Source organism: Pristiophorus japonicus, chromosome 2, assembly GCF_044704955.1.
Source record: "Pristiophorus japonicus isolate sPriJap1 chromosome 2, sPriJap1.hap1, whole genome shotgun sequence".
Lineage (NCBI taxonomy): Eukaryota > Metazoa > Chordata > Chondrichthyes > Pristiophoridae > Pristiophorus > Pristiophorus japonicus.
The window spans coordinates 209655022-209672144 of record NC_091978.1 but is presented as its reverse complement, the minus strand read 5'-3'; the positions used below and the strand labels follow the sequence as shown (position 1 = coordinate 209672144).

General features: G+C 48.8%; 1 protein-coding gene across 5 annotated transcripts in view; it reads left to right on the top strand.

Moving 5' to 3' along the window:
* Nucleotides 1–2940: 2940 nt before the first annotated feature.
* LOC139243544 (uncharacterized) overlaps nucleotides 2941–17123 on the top strand; it is a 333845-nt gene continuing 319662 nt past the window's right edge. For 4 of the 5 annotated variants that reach the window (XM_070870793.1, XM_070870792.1, XM_070870790.1 and 1 more), the window contains exons 1-4: nucleotides 2941–3508; nucleotides 13693–14013; nucleotides 14979–15158; nucleotides 16985–17073. In XM_070870793.1, the coding sequence (XP_070726894.1) occupies nucleotides 3058–3508; nucleotides 13693–14013; nucleotides 14979–15158; nucleotides 16985–17073 (1041 nt within the window). In that variant the 5' untranslated portion in view covers nucleotides 2941–3057. The remainder of the gene's footprint in view (nucleotides 3509–13692; nucleotides 14014–14978; nucleotides 15159–16984; nucleotides 17074–17123) is intronic. The other variant, XM_070870794.1, reaches the window with a different exon arrangement.

The window sequence follows — 17123 nt, the reverse complement described above, 5'->3', positions numbered from 1 at the left end:
ATAAAATGGGGAAAATGGCTCAACTGTGGCTAACAAGTGAAATTAGGGATAGTGTTAAATCCAAGGAAGAGGCATATAAAATGGCCAGAAAAAGCAGTAAACCTGAGGACTGGGAGAAATTTAGAGTTCAGCAGTGGAGGACAAAGGGTTTAATTAGGAAGGGGAAAATAGAGTATGAGAGGAAGCTTGCAGGGAACATAAAAACTGATTGCAAAAGCTTTTATAGATATGTGAAGAGAAAAAGTTAGTGAAGACAAACATAGGTCCCTTGCAGTCAGAATCAAGTGAATTTATAGTAGGGAACAAAGAAATGGCAGACTAATTGAACAAATACTTTGGTTCTGTCTAAGGAAGACACAAATAACCTTTCGGCAATACTAGGGCTCCGAGGGTCAAGCGAGAAGGAGGAACTGAAGGGAATCCTTATCAGTCAGAAAATTGTGTTAGGGAAATAGATGGGATTGAAGGCCGATAAATCCCCAGGGCCTATTAGGCTGCATCCCAGAGTACTTAAGGAAGTGGTCCTCGAAATAGTGGATGCATTGGTGATCACTTTCCAACATTCTATTGACTCTGGATCAGTTCCTATGGACTGGAGGGTAGCTAATGTAACACCACATTTTAAAAAAGGAGTGAGAGAGAAAACAGTGAATTATAGACCGGTTTGCCTGACATCGGTGGTGGGGAAAATGTTGGAATCAATTATTAAAGATGAAATAGCAGCGCATTTGGAAAGCAGTGACAGGATCGGTCCAAGTCAGCATGGATTTATGAAAGGGAAATCATGCTTGACAAATCTTCTAGAATTTTTTGAGGATGTAACTAGTAGAGTGGACAAGGGAGAACGGGTGGATGTGGTGTATTTGGACTTTCAAAAGACTTTTGACATTGTCCCATACAAGAGATTAGTGTGCAAAATTAAAGCACATGGTATTGGGGGTAATGTATTGACGTGGATAAAGAACTGGTTGGCAGACAGGAAGCAGAGAGTCGGAATAAATGGGTACTTTTCAGAATGGCAGACAATGACTAGTGGGGTGCCGCAGGGTTCAGTGCTGGGCCCCCAGCTATTTACAATATACATTAATGATTTAGATGAAGGAATTGAGTGTAATATCTCCAAGTTGATGCAGATGACTCTAAGCTGGGTGGCAGTGTGAGCTGTGAGGAGGATTCTTGGACAGGTTAGTGAGTGGGCAAATGCATGGCAGATGCAGTATAATGTGGATAAATGTGAGGTTATCCACTTGTTAGCAAAAAGAGGAAGGCAGAATATTATCTGAATGGTGACAGATTAGTAAAAGGGGAGGTGCAATGACACCTGGATGTCATGGTACATCAGTCATTGAAACTTGGCAAGCAGGTACAGCAGGCAGTGAAAAATGGCATGTTGGCCTTCATAGCTATAGGATTTGAGTATTGGAGCAGGGAGGTCTTACTGCAGTTGTACAGGGTCTTGATGCGGCAACACCTTGAGTATTGTGTTCAGTTTTGGTCTCCTAATCTGAGGAAGGACATTCTTGCTATTGAGGGAGTGCAGCGAAGGTTCACCAGACTGATTCCCGGGATGGCAGGACTGACATATCAGGAGAGACTGGATCGAGTGGGCTTGTATTCACTGGAGTTTAGAAGAATGAGAGGGGATATCATAGAAACATACAAAATTCTGTCAGGATTGGACAGGTTAGAGGCAGGAAGAATGTTCCCGATGCTGGGGTTATAGTCTAAGGATAAGGGGTAAGCCATTTAAGACCGAGATGAGGAGAAACTTCTTCACTCGGAGAGTTGTTAACCTGTGGAATTCTCTACCACAGAAAGTTGTAGAAGCCAGTTCGTTAGATATATTCAAAAGAGAGTTAGATATGGCCCTCATGGCTAAAGGGATCAAGGGGTATGGAGGGAAAGCAGGAAAGTGATACCAAGGTTGAATGATCAGCCATGATCTTATTGAATGGTGGTGCAGGCTCGAAGGGCCGAATGGCCTACTCCTGCACCTATTTTCTATGTTTCTATATATTGTGAATAGCTGGGGCCCATGCACTGATCCCCGTGGTACCACACTAGTCACTGCCCGCCACCCTGAAAAAGACCCGTTTATTCCTACTCTCTGTTTCCTATCAGTTAACCAATTTTCAATCCATGCCAATACATTACCCCCAATCGTATGTGCTTTAATTTTGCACAATAACCTCTTATGTGGGCACAATAACCTTATAGATTGAATTGGGTGAAGATGGTGACGGTGGGTTCAGATTCAGATTCACCACCTGCCAGAAGAGCAAGGGTCGGGGTGCAATGGCCACCACACGTTAAAAAAATCCACGCATATGCATCTTCCACCCTTGAGGATGTAGTTCAGGTCCTTCATTGAAACACCTGTGAACTCATCCTTTTTTGGCGTTCAAGCAAGTTATCCTCGTTTCGAGGGACTGCCTATGATAAGAACATAAGAATATAAGAAATAGGAAAAGGAGTAGGCCATATGGCCTCTCGAGCCTGCTCCGCCATTCAATAAGATCATGGCTGATCTGATCATGGACTCAGCTCCACTTTCCCGCCCGCTCCCCATAACCCCTTATCGTTTAAGAAACTGTCTTAAATTTATTCAATGTCCCAGCTTCCACAGCTCTCTGAGGCAGCTTTATCACCCTCAGAGAAATTTCTCCTCATCTCTGTTTTAAATGGGCAGCCCCTTATTCTAAGATCATGCCCTCTAGTTCTAGTCTCCCCTGATGACCTTATAAATGCGTTGTTGTTGTACAAAAATGATTTTGGGGGGAGGCGGGGATTGTGTGTATATATTGCTTCATTCCTGAATAAAGTTTTAGCAAAAATATCCATGGCTCTGGTGCTGTTTATTTGGTGATGTTATCATGGTAAGTACTTTCTAAGTCACAGCTGCAATAAGGCTTGGCGGCAAAACCACTTCCTGCATCGCAGTGACTGAACCAGGAAATTGTCTCTTCGGGTGCGAGAAAGGCAGAGTGTAAACTGGGTTGTTGAGATCAGACAGTAAATCACCAATCTTAGATCTCTGCTCGATTGTATTGGGTGAAGATGGCGACGGCGGATTCAGATTCAGGCTCACCACTTGCCAGAAGAGTAAGGGTCGGCGAGGACGCACATTCTAACTTCACACTGAATTTAAGAGCTGGGAGCTTATCTGTCAGCATCAGCGATAACTTCGTTCGGACTGTTGGCGGGATAATCTGCCCAATTGCTAAAGCAGGGGCGAGTGCTCACGTTCTGAGACAATTGCACTCAATGGGTTTATCCAATACCCTTACAGAATTGGCGGGACTTTATGGCTTGTTCGTGAGAGCAATAAAATCAGGGAGCATCGTAGTTGAGTTTGAGGAAAGCAACCCACTGAGCGAGGACACTTTCAAACTCTTCGTCCAAGAACTCAAGACCAGGCTGCAGGAACTGATGGCCTCTGGTAACTTCTGGATCGAGAGAATTCAAGACCCTGCGAATGCTGGAGCCCCATTGGAGCCACTGATCTCCGGTAACTCGGTTTATATTCACAGGAGGGGGCTGAACCGTGGCCGGATTTTACGGGGCTATGACCTTGAACAGTCTCTCTGTCTATCTCTCTCCCCCAGTCTCTCTCTCCCTCTCTTCACCCCGCCCCACGCTCGCTTTCTCTTTCTCTCTCCCTCCCTCCCGACCTCCAACCAGGCTCTGTCTCTCTTTTCTCCTGTCTCCCCCCCAAACCAGGCTCTCTGTCTCCCTTTCCCCCAGTCTATCTCTCTCTCCCCGTGTGTCTCTGTCCTATCCTCCCCCCAGGCTCTCTCGCGCTCTCTCTCTCTCTCCCCCAGTGTGTCCCGCAAGTCCCCGGTTTTCACATCTGCGAAAACCCGGAATTTGCGATTTGTAATTTCAGTTTCACACATCATCCGCATCCGTAGGAAATTGACTTCGGCTGGCGGAGAGCTGGACTGTTTGCTCAGCGAATGCCCATGAAACTCTTACGCCTGGTAACATCAGGCACAGGGTCTCCTTTTACCAGCGTAAGGGTTTTAATAAATATTAAACTAACATTTTAAAAATCACTTAAACAGTCAATAACTTTTCAAATTAGTTTGTTATTTTTGGCCCCTTTAAAAAATGTAAAATTTATTAATAAAAAATTGGAAATTTTTGTTTTAAAAGAAAAGACTAACATTTATATAGCGCCGTTTACGACCACCGGACGTCGCAAAGCACTTTACAGCCAATTAAGTACTTTTGGAATGTAGTCACTGTTGTAAATAAATGTTTAATTTAATTGTATTTTTGTTAATTTTAAACATGTGATTTATTTTTATTTAGATTGTGTGAAAAATTATTTCTGTATTTTCGATTATGCTTATTGGGAATCCGTTCGCAAACTAAATCCCCATAAGCATTACGAGAATCCCCTTTGTGATTGGTTGGGCCAGCTCACGTAATTCAGGGTTGCTTGCAAATCGCATGCATCCCTGGGATACATGGGCCTTTAGGCTCTCTCACTTTCTCCTCCCCACCCCCAGGTGCTTTCTCTCTCTCTCGCTCTTCCCCTCCCACCACAGGCTCTGTCTTCTCTCCCACTCTGTCTCGCTCACTCTCTCCCCTCCCCCCCCCCCCCCCCCCGCCGCAGACTTTGTTCCCCCGCCCCAGTCTCTCTGTCTATCTCTGTAAAGTCCTGTCCCCTCAGTACAGATTCACACAAGGCATGTAGTGAAGGAAGTCAAGGTCACTCTGGACCTGCACCTTTATTTCACAGCTCTGGAATGCTGCACTTGCCTGAGACCTGCCCTTATATACCTGTCTCTTGCAAGTGCACCCCTGGTGGTAAGGTATGCTGGTGGTTACAGGTCATATCTTATTACAGTCATGTATAGCATGTTAGGATACAGTTATATATAATAATGTAAGATACATGACATCACCCTCCCCCAAGACCTTATTGTCTTTATAGGTTCAGTCTCTCAGGTGGTCTACGCTCTCGCATGGAGCGTCTGAGTTGTGGTTCAGTTGTTTGCCTTGGTGTCTGTTTTTCTTTGGGTGTGGTTGCTGGTATCTCGCCTGGGCTGTCTGTTTTGATTGGTGTGATTGTTGTTGACTCACCGGGCTGTCTGTTGGGATTGCCCTTTCCTCAGGTTGTTCCCTCTGTCTGTCCACCAGGTGTGGTGCGAGTTTCACATTGTAGTCTGCCTCTGGTTCTGCAGTGTTGTTGGTAAATCTGCTTTTGACTTGGTCTACATGCCTCCGGCAGGTTTTGCCATTGTTCATTTGTACTACCAGTAGCCTGTTTCCTTCCTTGCCCGTTACTGTCCCTGCAAGCCATTTGGGACCCCTGCCATAGTTTAGTACAAACACTTTGTCCCCTATCTCATTCCATCTCCCCCTCGAATTTCTATCATGGAACTCAGTCAGCTTACGGTGTTTTGCCTCAACGATTTTGTGCATGTCTGGGAGGATTAATGAGAGCCTTGTTTTTAAAGTCCTTTTCATCAACAATTGCATGGGGGTGATCCCAGTCAATGAGTGCGGACGAGATCTGTATGCCAGCAGCAGTCGCGACAGGCGACCCTGCAGCGTGGGACCTTGGATTTTAAGCATGCCTTGTTTAATGATTTGCACTGCTCTCTCCACCTGGCCGTTGGAGGCCGGCTTGAACGGTGCCTTCTTGATGTGATTTATGCCGTAGTCAATTATAAAGTCTTGGAATTCTGCGCTGGTGAAGCACGGCCCATTTTTACTGACCAATATGTCCGGGATTCCGTGCGTTGCAAACATGGTTGCGAGGCTCTCCACAGTGGTGGAGGTTGTGCTCGATTTTAAAATGGTGCATTCGATCCACTTTGAAAATGCATCTACAACTACGAGGAACATTTTGCCCATGAATGGGCCCGCATAGTCTACACGCACCCGCGACCACGGTTTGGTAGGCCAGGGGCTCAGTGGAGCCTCCTTGGGGGCATTGCTGAGTTGGGCACAAATGGTGCACCTTCGGATGCAGAGATCCAGGTCCGTGTCAATACCAGGCCACCAGACGTGGGATCTGGCTATGGCCTTCATGAGAACAATCCCTGGGTGCTCGCGGTGGAGCTCCCGGACAAATGCCTCTCTGCCTCGCAAAGGCATGACTACTCGGCTGCCCCACATCAGGCAGTCTGCTTGTAGTGATCGCTCATGCATGCGCCTGTGAAAGGGTTTTAATTCCTCGGGGCAGGCATCGCGAGCCTCTGCCCAGTCACCGTAGGACACATCTTTTTACTAAGGATAACGTGGGGTCGCTGGCCGTCCAGGCTCTGATTTGGCGAGCCGTCATGGGCGAACCTGTGGACTCAAAGGCATTGATTGTCATGACTATCTCACAGTCCTGTTCGTCAGACCCTTCCGTGGTCGCCAGGGGTAGCCTGCTGAGCGCGTCGGCACAGTTGTCTGTGCCTGGTCTGTGCCTTATGGTATAGTCAGTCGTAGGACGCCACCATGAGTGCCCACCGTTGAATTTGCGCCGAGGCGTTGGCGTTTATTGCCTTGCTCTCGGATAGGAGGGGCTTGTGGTCAGTTTCTAACGCGAACTTGGCCCCGAAAAGGTATTGGTGCATCTTTTTGACACCGTACACGCATGCGAACGCCTCCTTCTCTACCATTCCGTACCCGCGCTCCGCCCGCAAAAGTGACCTGGAGGCATAAGCTATGGGTTGTAATTTGCCCGCACTATTGACATGTTGCAAAACGCACCCGACCCCATACGCTGACGCATCGCATGTGAGAACTAGCTTTTTACCTGGGTCAAAGAAAGTCAAAACACCGTTGGAACACAGAAGGTTGCGTGCCTTATTGAAGGCGCGTTCCTGGGTGTGCCCCCAAAACCAATCGCACCCCTTTCTGAGTAGTACGTGGAGAGGCTCCAGCAGCGTGCTTAAGTTCTGCATAAAGTTCCCAAAGTAATTGAGTAGCCCGAGAAAGGCGCGCAGTTCTGAGACATTCCGGGGCCTGGGTGCCAGGCAAATTGCTTCTGTTTTGGACTCTGTTGGGCGGATTCCATCAGCGGCAATCCTTCTGCCCAAAAATTCAACCTCGGGTGCGAGAAACAGGCACTTGCATTTCTTGACTCGTAGGCCTACCCGATCCAACCACTTTAGTCCTTCCTCCAAATTACGGAGATGGGAGACGGTGTCCCTGCCCGTGATAAGTATGTCGTCTTGAAATACAACCGTCCCCGGGATGGACTTGAGCAGACTCTCCATGTTGCACTGGAATATGGCAGCTGCTGACCTGATGCCGAATGGGCATTGATTGTACATGAAAAGGCCTCGATGTGTGTTGATGGTGGTGAGTAGCTTGGATTCCTCGGTCAATTCTTGCGTCATATATGCAGATGTGAGGTCTAATTTTGAGAAAAGTTTACCTTCAGCCAATGTGGCAAATAAGTCCTCCGCTCTGGGCAGCGGGTACTGGTCCTGTCGGGAGACTCTGTTTATGGTAGATTTGTAATCCTTAGAGATTCATACGGATCCATCAGGCTTCATGACTGGGACGATGGGACTTGCCCAGTTGCTAAATTCCACAGGTGATATAATGCCTTCCCGCAGAAGCCTGCCTCGTTCGTGTTCAATCTTTTCCCTCATCACATAGGGTACAGCTCTGGCCTTGTGATGAACTGGTCTAGCATCCTGTGCGATGTAGATTTTGACTTTGGCCCCTTTGAAAGTGCCCACACCTGGCTGAAAGAGATGTTCAAATCGCTTTATAACTGTTGAGCAGGAGGTCCGTTCCTCTAATGACATGGCATTTCCAGTTTAGTTTTGCCAGCCAGCTTCTCCCCAGCAGTGCTGGGGAGTCTCCGGGGACAATCCACAGAGGAAGTCGGTTCACTGTCCCTTTGTGTGTGACAGAGAGCATGGCGCTGCCGAGGACTGGTACGAATTCTTTGGTATAGGTCCTTAGTGTGGTGTCGACCCTTGTGAGTTTTGGTCTGTCTCTTATGCGGCCACAGTTGTTCAAATTGTTGAGCGCCCATGAGATTGACTTGCTCCCGTATCCAACTCCATGTTGACAGATATCCCGTTGAGTAGGACCCTCATCATTATAGGAGGCATCCTGTTGTAGGAGCAGCGGCCATTGATAGTGTTGACCCGCTGTACACCGGTGTCCCGGGTACTGTCCCCACCATCTTCTCGTCCGCTTTCCGACCCATCCGATTCATATACCAGCCGAGCTGCTGTTTTTTTGCACATGCAGGCCAAATGCCCTGTATATTCACAATTTCTGCAAACAGCCTGCTGAAATCGACATCCCCTTGCTGAATGCCCACCCCCACACCTCCAGCACAGACCTGTTCCATTGTTCAAAGTGTTCCCAAAGAATGAGCTGCGTCTGGCTGATCTTTCTCTTGAGCTTCTCTCAGTTTGTAGTTGATTGCTCGCATTGTGGATTGATGAGGTGTGGCCCTTGATGGCTATTGCCTGCTGTCGAGAACCTGTTCTCCCGGTTTTGTCTGTGTGTGAGGGTAGCAGCTTGTTTAGTGCTGTGAACTTCTTGTTCCAATATTTCGTTAGTTGTCGTACCTGCATTGTAAATCAACCTCGTTGCTTCTTCCTCTACCAAGAATGTCTGTGCGACCAGTGCTGCTGCCTCTAAGGTCAGGTTCTTGGTCTCTATGAGCTTTCGGAATATGCCTGCGTGGCCTATTCCTTCAATGAAAAAGTCTCTCAGCATTTCTCTCCTCAGTTCATCGGAGAACTCGCATAAACTAGCCAACCTCCGAAGTTCTGCCACGAAGTCGGGTATGCTCTGGCCCACACAGCGTCTGTAGTTGTAGAACCTGTGTCTGGCCATGTGTAGGCTGCTCGCTGGCTTCAGGTGGTCCCTTACCAGTGTGCTCAATTCTTCAAACGACTTGCTTGCTGGTTTCTCGGGTGCCAACAGATCCTTCATTAAAGCTTGTTTTCGAGCCACAGCTGGTGAAGAGATGGACTCTTCCCTTGTCTGCCTTATTGTCGCCTAACCAGTCTTTGGTTACAAAGCTTTGCTGGAGCCTTTCTATAAAGTCCTCCCAATTGTCTCCCGCATTGTACTTTTCATCTGATCCTTTGTTCGCCATTCTGTGGATTCTGTAATCCCGTAACCCGTCACCACAGTAAAGTCCTGTCCCCTCAGTACAGATTCACACGAGGCATGTAGTGAAGTCAAGGTCACTCTGGACCTGCACCTTTATTTCACAGCTCTGGAATGCTGCACTTGCATGAGACCTGTCCTTATATACCTGTCTCTTGCAAGTGCATCCCTGGTGGTAAGGTATGCTGGTGGTTACAGGTCATATCTTATTACAGTCATGTATAGCATGTTAGGATACAGTTATATATAATAATGTAAGATACATGACAATCTCTCACTCTCTCTTTCTCTCTCCCCCAGTCTCTCTCCCTCTCTTTCCTCCCTCCCCCCCCCCCCCCCACCACCATCCCCTCCCCCCCCTCCTCACCCCAGGCTTGCTCGCTTTCTCTCTCTCTCTCCCCCTGTCTGTTTCTCTCTCTCTCCCTCCCCCCCCGACCTCCCCCCTCTCCCCCCAAACCAGGCTCTCTGTCTCCCTTTCCCGCAGTCTATCTCTCTCTCTCTCTCTCTCTCTCTCTCTCTCTCTCTCTCTCTCTCTCTCCCCCAGTGTGTCTCTGTCCCCTCCTCGCCCCTCCCCCCGCCCCCAGGCTCTCTCCCTCGCTCTCTCCGCCTGTCTGTCTCTACCCCAGTCTCTCTCCGTCCGCCAGTTTCTCCCTCTCTCCCCCCCCCTCCCCACCCCAACCAGGCTGTCTTTCTCCTCCCCCCCCCCCCCCCAAAAGCGCTCCATCTCTCTCCCTCAGTCTCTTCCCCCCCACCCACTCCCCCCACCCGTGTCTCTCTCTCTCTCTCTCTCTCTCTCTCTCTCTCTCTCTCTCTCTCTCTCTCTCTCTCTCTCTCTCTCTCTCTCTCTCTCTCTCTCTCTCTCTTCCCCCCCCCCCAACCAGGCTGTCTTTCTCCTTCCCCCCCCCCCCCCCAAAAGCACTCCATCTCTCTCCCTCAGTCTCTTCCCCCCCACCCACTCCCCCCCACCCGTGTCTCTCTCTCTCTCTCTCTCCCCCCCCTCCCCCCCAACCAGGCTGTCTTTCTCCTTTTCCCCCCCCCCCCCAAAAGCACTCCATCTCTCTCCCTCAGTCTCTTCCCCCCCCACCCGTGTCTCTCTCTCTCTCTCCCCCCCCCTCTCCCCGTCTCTTCCTACCCCCCCCCCGCCCCCGCCCAGACACACTCTCTTTCTCTCCCAGGCTCTCTCTTCGCCCCCCCCCCCCCCCCCCCGCCCAGGCTTCCTCTTTCGCCCCAGGCTCTCTCTCCACACCTGTCCTTCTGTCTCTCTCTCACTCTCTTTCCTCTCTCTCTCTCCCCCTCTATCTCCCCCCCCCCCCCACTGCCCAGTATGTCTCTCTTCCCCCGCCCCGTCTCTCTCTCTATCTCCCTCCCCCACCCACCCCCCCATTTCCTCCCTCCCCACCCCCAGACTTTCTCTCTCTCTCCGCCACGCCCCACCCAGGGTTCGTTGTCTCTCTCTTTCCCAGCCTGTCTGATCTCTCTCTCTCTCTCTCTCTTCCCCCTGCCTGTTTTTCTCTCTCTTCCCCCTGCCTGTTTTTCTCTCTCTTCCCCATCTCTCTCTCTCCCTCCCCCCTCTCCTGCAGACTCTGTCTCTCCTTCCCCGTGTCTCTCTCTCTCTCTCTCTCTCTCTCTCTCTCTCTCTCCTCCCCCCCGCCCCAGGCGCGCGCCGCTCTCTCTCTCCTCTCTCTCCCCCCACGCCATCCCCAAGCTCTCTCGCTCTCTCTCCCCCTCGCCCCCCCCCCCAGGCTCACATTTGCTGCCCCACCCTCCCTCAGGTTCTCTCTCTCCCCCTCCCCCCCACCACAGATTGTCTCTCTTCATCCACCCTTCCCCCCAGGTGCTCTCTCTCTCACTTTCTCCCTCTCTCTTCCCCCTCCCCACCCCCAAAGCGCTCTATCTCTCTCTCTCTCTCCACTAGTCTCTTCCCCCCACCCCCGCCGTTTCTCTCTCTCTTCTCCCACTCCCACGTCTCTCTCTTCCCCTCGTCTCTCTCTCTCTTCTCCCCTTCCCCCCCCCCCTCAGACTTTCTCTCTCTCTCCTCCCCCTTCCCTCCCAGACGCTCTCTCTTTTTCTCTCTCTCTCTCTCTCTTCCCCCCCCTAGTCTCTTTCTCCCCCAAGGCTCTCACCCCCTAGGCTCTCTTCCAACCCCCCACACTTTCTCTCTCTCCCCCGCCCCCCCCCCATATCACCCCCCCCCCCGCAGGTTCGCTGTCTCTCTCTCCCCCAATCTCTCTCTCTCTCTCTTTCTCCCTCTTTCCCCACCCCCCCCAGACGTTCTCTCTCTCTCCCCTTCCCCCCCAGGCGCGTTCTCTCCCTTTCTCTCTCTCCCTCAGTGTCTCGTTCTCTCTTTCTCCCCCCCCACCTCAGGCGCTCTCTCTCTCTCTCTCTCTCTCTCTTCCCACCCCCACCGCCCGCCTGCCCCAGGCGCCCTCTCTCTCTCCCCCTCTCTCTCTCTTCCCCCCCAGACGCTCTCTTTCTCGCTCCCTCTCTCCCCCCAGTCTCTCTCTCTCTCGCTCTTTTCCCCCCCCCCAGAGGCTCTCTGACTCTTCACCCACCGCCCCCCCCCCCCCCAGGCTCTCTTTCCCCGCCCCCCCCCCCGGCTCTCTTTCCCCGCCCCCCCCCCCGGCTCTCTTCCACTCACCTCTCCCCCCACCCCAGGCTCTCTTTCCTCCCCCCCCCCCCCCCCCTACCTTCCAGGCTCTCTGTCTCTCTCTCTCTATCCTCCCCCGCCCCAGGCTATCTCTTCTCCCCAGCCTCTCTCTCTCTCTCTATCCTCCCCCGCCCCAGGCTATCTCTTCTCCCCAGGCTCTCTCTCTCTCTCTCTCTCTCCTCCCCTGCTCTCTTATCCTTCCACCTCCCTTGCTATCTTATCCTTCCACCTCCCTCTCGGCCCCCTCGCCGAGCTTGTGCCGGAGCAGAGAAAAGACAAGTCAACAGTCTCAGGCCTCAGCCCCTTCAATGACAATAAAGCAACACCATAGTGACCACTGGAACCTGGATGGTGATGCTATTAGCAAGTCTTTCACTATCCCATGTTCCTAATCGCTTTCTGCACTCCTGTGGAGTGAATGGTTTGGGGCCGACGGAGGACGGGGGCGGAGCTTGACAGACACATGCGCATTCGCAGAACTCAGCCTCCGATTTTTGCTGAGTCTAATGGCCTGCACCGCCCACCCACGCCCACTACATTTTCATGAAATTCGCGCTGGAGGATCTCAGCGGCAGCGGGCTGTAAAATATGAAGGGCCGCCCGAATACCGCCAAGAAACAGTCATCATCAATTTCGGGCTCTTAAACTAGAACTCTGATCAGAATGTTTAACGTTACCATTATGTACAAGATATTTTACTGGATACTGACATCAGTCACCACGAGTGACTGTTGTATGCCATGTGGCTGTAAGATATTTAATTCTGTCACCAGGTTGCTGGGAGGTCCCCCTCTCTCCATCTCCCACTTCCAGCAGCTCTCCACCTCCGCTTAATTCCAGAGCATCCTGCTCTGCTGGCATCAAATGCAGTGTAAATTGAAGGGCCACCTCTGGTTCTCAGTCTCTCCCTGTTGTTTTGTGCTCTCTGCAAGAAGGGAAAGAAAGAAGCGAAAGATGGAATGAGTGTAGGGATGAATGTGCTACATCTGTAGAGGGTGACTATGAAGGACTCAAATGGCCTCCTTCTGTGGCATTACTTTCTATGATTGCATTAGGATGAGGGGGATTGGATACAGAAGGATTGTAAATGTGGCAGAGGGATGGAGATAGGAAATCATGGGAAAATAGCTAAAGAAATGTCAAGATGCAGACATTGCAGAATCAACAGAAAAAAAGGGGGTTACTGAGAGTTGAGGTTAAACACAGGTCACGGGAAAGAAAAAGCAATCACAGATAGGAGAAGGTAACGTAATGGTTTTCACTAATAAGGAGGGGAGAATAACGTAATGCTTTTTACTGATAAGAGGGAAATAGGTTTTACTGATAAAGAAGAAGAATTTAATGAGGCTATAAACAAGCTGACCTCGGGGCCAGCTCTAATTAGGAGTCCTCCTCGCCTGCCATTGAACATACTCTGGGGGGGGGGGGGGGGGGAAGAAAAGGAGTGGACAGACCAAGTGCTGATCAAATGTGTTATGTTTTGAAAATGTATAACTACTGTGCTTTTCGCACTGTAAAGGGGCTTGTCCAGAGGAAGGTAAACAGGCTCTGATTGAGAGTGTTCCTTTGTCTTGACAAGTCCCGGCCGGAGAATCTTCAATAAAGGTCTTTTACAGAAAATGCAAGAAGGTGTTCGCGTCAGTGTATTCGCTGAGACAGATTGAGGGAAAAAGAATCCATATTAACAGTGTCAGTGGTGGGCAGTCAGATGGGGATGTGAGTAGATGCATAGAGACTGAGCGATGGATGCACCAAGGTATGTTGGTGTGAGGAGTGACGGTGCAGGAGTAGGTTTGGGAAGGCAGAGTGACACGCACATGAGGATGTAGTTGAATGTGGCATTCCACTCATTTTTCCTGACTACATGAGATCATTCAAACTCTTTCTGCATTGAATCCAGGAGTGGCTGCGCACTTCTTGTACAATCTCCAGCCATGCTCTCTTTATTTCAGTGGCTGGCCTCTTGCTGCCGTCACCAGGGAAGAGGTCCTCCTTCCTTTACCTCACTACCAGAGGAGAATGCCCAGGGAGGAATCAAAGATCCTGGGTGCAGCCTTCTGGTGCTGAGACTGCATCGCTGCCTCTAAATGATTGTACCCTCACAGTCAAAGTCGAACTACTCACTGTAACACCGATAGGCACCTCTGGACCGCCACCAACAGCCTCCAGCTCTCGTCTGTCAACTGCCGCTGAAGTCGAGTCATCCATGACGTCATCACACCTGCTCCATTTAGTTGGCTGGGAAACCCACATGGCTCAGTCAAGTGACCTAAGTAAGTTAAAGATGCAGTGGAAAGCGCACTGATTGACCGTTCGTGATGGCGATTCGCTAGCGTGCAGCCGCTCCCCCCCCCCCCCCCCCTCACACCCCCACACTTGAACCCACTCACAAGTAAAAATTCTGCTGAGTGAGTTGTGAGATGTTTTATTAGTTACCAAGACAGATGAACTAATTGTTTATTCTATACAGTTTTTGGGGAAACAATTTCAAAACCTGTCATTTTAACCACCTTTCATCTCAGTCTCTTCTTTAAAAACATAAATACATTTTGCTTTAAAATGCACCCTTAAATAGGAGTCTTTTTTCCAAATCCTTTTTGTGAGAAATGTTCAAAAATCCTGAAATGTGACATTCTGCCATTCTTGCATGCAAATCTCACTACCTCGCACTTTGCTGCATTAAAATACAAGAGGTAGAATTTCCACTGAGTTGTCCCAATCTCCTATTGTAAATTCGGAAAATTGATGAAAACCCTGGAGAAACCGCCATATATGCAGTTTCTCCAGAATTTCCAATGATCTTCCGCCAAAGCAACGGTGATTGGAAAAGTCCGATGGAAATCCTGCCGCACGCGTCCTTTTTAAAATGGGGCTGATCTGTGCTCACAATCTCTTGGCCGGAAGCCACACCTGAACAGCATAAGGTCTGAGCCTGGCCAGGAAGTGTCAGCAATATTGAGCTTTGTCTATATTGTGCAGTAACGTTGAGCTGTGATGTACAATTCGTCAGGCTTGAAACAGGGATTAGATGTTCATTGCCTCACCACTGCAGTTGGCTAGATTTGTGATAACAGCTAGGGATGCATTGCAAGCCCAAACCTCGACTGGACTGCAAAATTAGCTCTTAATAGCCTTAATCTTTTGCAGATTGTGGTGATCATCAACTTTTATTGCGTGTGAGTTTAAGAGGTCTGTTTAATTGGGTCTGTTTAAATCTATGTTCACTTTTTTTTTGTAGATGTGGATTTTGCACAGCACATTCTGAAAACTATTTATCGTGAACTTGAAGATAAAGTGAAAACTTTATCAAGCAAAGCAGTGGATTGGCTTGGCATCAGAGATACTACAGGAGACATCAACTGCCTTATTAAGGAATTTGAAGAAAACCATACTAAGATTTCCATGCTGTCACAAAATGGTAAATAAAATTCAAGTCAAATGTTCTCAGTATCTTCTACACCTGAAACAACCAGTATTTTGTTATAAAGGAATATGCAATTAGTTAGTGCAAAATAATAAATGTTGAAATTATTTGGCAAAATAAATCCTAAATAAAGCAAGGATTGCTACAAAAAAACCTTGAAATTAAGAAAATAAAGAACTGGTACATACAGTTCAAAAATACTTCATTGTCTGTAAAGCGCTTTGGAACTTCCCCTGAGGTTATGAAAGGTGCTGTATAAATGCAAGTTGTTCTTTCTTTGTTTCCTTCCATTCTATTTAATTTATTTAATCTCCAAATGGAGTTGGATGTATGAATATAAGTACGGTAAAGAGAAATGACCCAATCACTTCTCATGGCAGGGAGATTAATGTTATTTGCAAAGTTTACATATCTGGTCAACATAAAAATACATGTAGCATTCCATCACATTCACATTTTACCAATCTAGGTTAGCCATGATATATATAAGGTTACGTTGCCCGAGACATCATGCCATTAGCAGTGATTCTCTGATAAGCCTCCTGCTGCGTGCGAGACATGGTTAGTGATGTCGGGTCAAAGAAGATTTTGCCCAAAAGATCACAGGATACTCAAATTCACAAATGCATGTTACTCATCATATAGATGGTTGGGTGAAATTACTATGTATTAGCAGACAGAGGACTCTTTTTGGCAGTTGGAGACTGGGTCATGCACTGATCGATAGATAAGGGTGGCAGAAAGGTTGTTTGGAGTTTGATGCGGTGTTTGAGCAGGAAGTCAGGGACTGCTGGTTCTCTGTGGCGCTTGGTCTTCCTAGGATGGGAGGACTTTGGTGGGACAATAGGGTGTGTTTGCAGAACTGGGCTCACAGCTTTAGGCACTTTTCTAGCCTCAGACACACTTTTTTCAAAATTTCTTTATGTATTAATCTACTTAAATTTTTAAAAAATTCCCTCACACGTTACTAAAATAAGAAATTCACATCCTTTGTGTCTCCCGTTAGTGCCTCTGAGGGGACAACAGGGCACCACCGACTGAGAGTACCGATGTCCGCGAAATTCCCATTGAGGTTTGAGGTGGCAGATATCGTGACGTCATCGTGCTCGCATCACCCCAGTAACACCCTGTACCCGAACTTCACCTCCGTTTCCGCCCCCTGCAGCATTGCCGCGCGTCAACACTGGCAGCTGCAGGCAGCGTAGTCAGGGAGGTCTGCCGCTTGGGGAGCGATATATAATGAACATTTTTTTTTTACCCCTTAGATTGAGTTTGCATCATCTTGATGTATCGCGATTGATCAGTCCTGCACTCTGTTAGAGTGCTTGGGGCTGATCGTCGCGGATCGTAGCTGCTGTCAGTGACGAGGGACCTCAACTTCATGCAGAGCCTGCAGCGATGGCCCTTCCCTTTAAGGGAGGGAAGGAGCCTTTGTTCCCGGCAGCGCTTCCCTCGACATTGGGCACCGCTGCACTGCTACTGCCCCTCTTGCCGGCTTTAGAGCTCCAAGGGAAGTGGTAGCGCTTGATTTAGCAGTCCACTTACTTCCTGGTACACTAAACCAGAAGTTCCCGTCGGAATCCCTTGCGTACTTTTTTGCGCTACCGCAATTTCTCCCCCAATATTTCTTGTGATTCTATTTGCTTACCACAAATAATAGTAGAACAGCCGTTAATCCATTTCTTACTTAAATGTTTTGTTGGTTGTGTAGTAAACATCAACAGTATGATAGTTGGTCAGATATGTTAGTGCATAGATGACACTGTTAGATATGTAAATAGCTTCATTAAACATTCTAAATCAATTGTTTTATTCAACAGGAAAAGGAAAAAGTTTCATACTGAATCTTCTTCTGTGTCTGACAGCTGACAGTGATGAGGAATACAAGCAAAACAATATGTACTTGAAGGTAGTGGTCACCTTTTTAATGTGTAGGCAACAAAATGTGATTAAATTATA